The sequence below is a fragment of the Arachis duranensis genome, chromosome 2 (assembly GCF_000817695.3).
Source record: "Arachis duranensis cultivar V14167 chromosome 2, aradu.V14167.gnm2.J7QH, whole genome shotgun sequence".
NCBI classification, from domain to species: Eukaryota; Viridiplantae; Streptophyta; class Magnoliopsida; order Fabales; family Fabaceae; genus Arachis; species Arachis duranensis.
The window spans coordinates 16782584-16786692 of NC_029773.3; the positions used below are offsets into that span (position 1 = coordinate 16782584).

Below are 4109 nucleotides of genomic sequence, written 5' to 3' on the forward strand. Positions count from 1 at the left end.
GGACCGAAATGATCACTCATCACAAGCCTAACCCAAACTTAAGCATAACAAAACATGATAAGCTAAAGCAAGCTGCCTCCCCCAAACCCAATTAAGTCTTGCGCCGTGTCTAAACCTCATAAGGGGCAAAAGAAAAAGAAAAAGAAAAAGAAAAAGAAAAGGAAAATTGTATAAGATAGTTTCCGTGCTCATATAAAATACAAAAGATTAGGGGCATTAAAGTCATTCACTATGTCAATGGTAGTTCCGTAATAAACTAAAATCTCAAGGCCAATTAGCTATCATCTCCCCTATAAATAACGAGGCCCCTCATCCTCTGCGCATTCTCTCCTCCAACCCCGTCAGTCCCACACATTCTATCTCCCTCTCCGTCTCTTTGTTCATCTCTCTCTCTCTCTCTCTTCACCTCTCCCATTTCTGCTCTTTATATTTGAAACCTTAGAAAAATAATTTTCCAGATTTCAGCCACAAATTTCTCTCATCTTTTTTTTTGTATTTTTTTTTTATTTTTATGATCTTTCCCCTCTCTTAATCACATCATCTTGACCCTCTGTTCTGTCCCATCTGTTTGTTATCTATTTACTGTCTTACCCTTAATTATTTTCTCAACTTACTCTTTTGCCCTTTCACCTTCTTTTTCTGCCCCACATTCCCTCGTTAACACAATAGAAAATTACCGCTGGCATCTTATTTTCTTTAAAAAATTTCCTCTCTATTTTTTCAAGTTTTAAATTTGAAACTTCTTCTTTACCTGGGTTGGGTGGTGACGTGGCATGCGGATAGGAAGCCATGAATACCAAAACGATGCGCCTCCCCCCTCGTCGCGTGCTGACACCTAGTGGACCTAAACGAAAAGAGAGAGAAGACCCGTTTGAGAGGCCCAAGCCCATAACCACAACAACCTCATCGAAATTACTTAAGCCAGACAGGCCCACACCTCGGCCCGTTTTAGAGCCCATCACCACAACAACACCAACAGCAGCAACTACATCCCCATCAACATCAAGCCCAAGCAGCGTCAAGGGTTTTGAATCGACAACTCCGTCTAATCAACTATTAGCTGGGTGCCTGGCCCACGAGTATCTCACCAAAGGGACCCTCCTGGGCCAACCGTGGGCCCAAGTCTGGCCCGAAAGCCCAATTGTAGCGGAGAAAGAGGACTGCAGCGAGAAAGGAGGAGCGGCTACGACGACGGCGACAACAGCCTCCAAAGTGTGCCGTGAGACGGAGGAGCAGAGGGAAAGGTACGCGAAGGTAGCGAGCCTGTTCAAGTGCGACGGGGTCCACCTTTCTGGAGTGGTGAACCCTGCCCAGCTGGCTCGCTACTTACACTTGTGATCTAAACAGAAAACAAAGGGGAAAGTCCGTTAGAGACACGTGGGACGATCCCATTGGCTGTTTCTTAAACGAACGGGAAAGAGAAAAAATCGAAATTTTAGATTTTTTGTTTTCTATATTTATAAATCTAGGATTAGGATATTTGGTAAATCTGCATTTTGTGATGATGCATGCAACTTGTTGTATGTCATGCCTCGTGATGTATCGGATTAAAACATGCAAATTACATGTCTCTCGTTTCGATAATTTTCTTTAGCATTTTTTTTATTTTTTGGTTGAATTTGTTTCGAATTTCCTCTTGGCGTTTTAATATTCTGAATTAGTCAACTTGTTCATTTGTGTTTGTTAATTTGCGACATGTCGTTTGTGTGTTTCGTTTAATTTTTGTCATGTTATTAGAATAGAAGCAATAGATTATTGTCAGGTAAATTTATAAAATTATAAGGTGATATTTTGATGATTGTTTCAGTTTCCATTCTTAATTGTTAATTCGTTCAAATATCATATTTTTTAGCTCTGATCAGTGAAATTAGACTCTTTCATTTACAAATATTAGACGGTTTGATGTGTGCTCTTGGATCACAATAGAAATATTTGCATATATATTTTTTGAAGCTATATTTATTATTTACTTGTGCTCTAAAATTATGTGTAATCATTGAATTCAATTATTTTTATGTATAATTTTTACTATTATAAATAAAAAGGAGTGAGAGTGGATGATCTTGATTCTTGAATCAAGTTTGAAACGGGACTGCCATGTGTTTTAACGCCAACACTACAAAGGAGGATTTCATTTGTCATTCAAAGAGGACTATCACTAAAGGATTAATATGTTAGTATTTATTTATTATATATTTGTAATAATAAAAAAATGAGATTAGTAATGCTAAGTATTACTTCTTAATAAATAATTTTAGGTTTACATTTTAAGAATAACAAAAAAAATTAAAATTATATAGTAAAACTATGTTTTTAAAACAAAATGTTATACTATTTTATATATTTTAATATATATTTTTTATTTTAATATATATTTTATAAGAATGATTTAATAACTCCTAGTATAGTTGTTTAGAATTTATGTTGGTGAAGTTTTTCTACGTTAGGCTTACTTTCTGAACTGACACTTTTTTCTTTATATAATTTTTAATTATTTTTTAGGGACTTCAATGGATCACTCTTTATTCAATTGCTTCATATTTCATATTTATTCGTTAGTCTTGTTTTTATCTTTGTTACAATTGCTCAAACAACTTCAAGTAAATTGTTTCTTTACACAATTTGCAAGTTAGCATGCTATAACACGCCACTTTTATTACTGAATTTCATTTAGTACTAAGTTTCTATTTCAAGCAACCTTAGGAAAAAAACATGTTTGTATTTCAAGCAATGCTTGGACGCATAAATTACAATTAGTATTTCTGAGTACGATATAAACATCTATAACAAGATTTTTATTAATTAGATGTGCTATTATTAAAATGAAGAGAAAACAGAAACTTATATTTCTTTCATAGAAAAACAATTTCATCCATACTCCATACCATTTATTCATCTTTTATTATTAAATTTTTCTGTTTTTTAAAAATTTAATGAATAAGATTACCCTATAATTTCTTAATTCACAAAGCATATAAGAATTTCTTGTTCACCACATGTAGGTTTTTTTGAAAATAAATTTTCTCAATTTTTTTTTAATTGAGAGAATAAAATGTGATGTCTAATTTTTTATATTTTTTTCATATTTTTTTATTCTACCTATAAAATGTAATGTAAGAGATTATATTTTATTTTTTGAATTGAAATTAAAAAAAAAATTGAAAGAATCCGTTCTTTGTTTATTTTATGTTTTTCGAGTAGTCTATTAAATGAACAGGCTGTAAAACAATTCTTCCTTAAATGATTGCTTTATTTCGTTGAGAATTTCGAAGTTGGGAAACGAAAACAAACTCTTATCTCATACAGCTATGCTAATGCGTTGAATTGATTATATTTTACACTAATTTCTAATATTTTAGAAGCAAAATTATGCTTATAATTAGCAAAATATCCATATTATATGAATATTAAAATTTAGTTACTACTAAATCACTTGGATAGAAAAACGAAATAGTCTTATTTTTATGTTAATACTCGAATTTTATAAATAATATAATTAAATTAAATTCACATTTATAATTAAAATATAAATAAAAGTATAAAAACATAACATTGAAAAGAGAAAGAATTCTCATATGTCTCAGATTGGGTGCAATTCTGGAGCTTACCAGAACATTGTAAGACGAAAGAATTGCGAGTAGCAAAATTGGATGTGCAATATGTGAGGTCTTAGATTGTGAATTCTTCTTTACAATGAGGGGGAAGCAAAGTAGAATTGTAGAGGTTCAACTTAAATCTTTGAAGAAACTCCTCAAAATTGATTGAGGTGGGAGTAAAATAAGAAAGAATCGGCAATTTTGGCAATTATTGTGAACACTTAGGGCATGAGAATTTAGAAGCAGATGGTGAGGAGGAATTCAGCTAGTATGGAAGGCAACAAAAGAAGAACAACAGAGAAAGATGTTTTGGGACTAAAAAAGCAATGCCAAAAAGATGTCACAAGAATACTACAGGAGGTAGTTTCCCCACTGAATAAACTATTTTGTAAACCAAAGCAATGTAAGCACAAGCTAGTAAAGTGGCAAAAGAACACAAATAAGAATTTGAAAACTGCATAAACTAAATTAAGTCTCTATATTGTCTTTGGTATAAAATATTAGACTTTAGGA

The 4109-nt window shown here is 32.4% G+C and overlaps 1 protein-coding gene across 1 annotated transcript; it reads left to right on the forward strand.

The window, feature by feature from the left end:
• The first annotated feature begins 333 nt into the window (after positions 1 to 333).
• LOC107473806 (uncharacterized) lies at positions 334 to 1584 on the forward strand. The gene has a single exon (XM_016093380.3). It carries the CDS (start codon positions 790 to 792, stop codon positions 1336 to 1338), a length of 549 nt encoding a protein of 182 aa, XP_015948866.1. The 5' UTR covers positions 334 to 789; the 3' UTR covers positions 1339 to 1584.
• The last annotated feature ends 2525 nt before the right edge of the window (positions 1585 to 4109 follow it).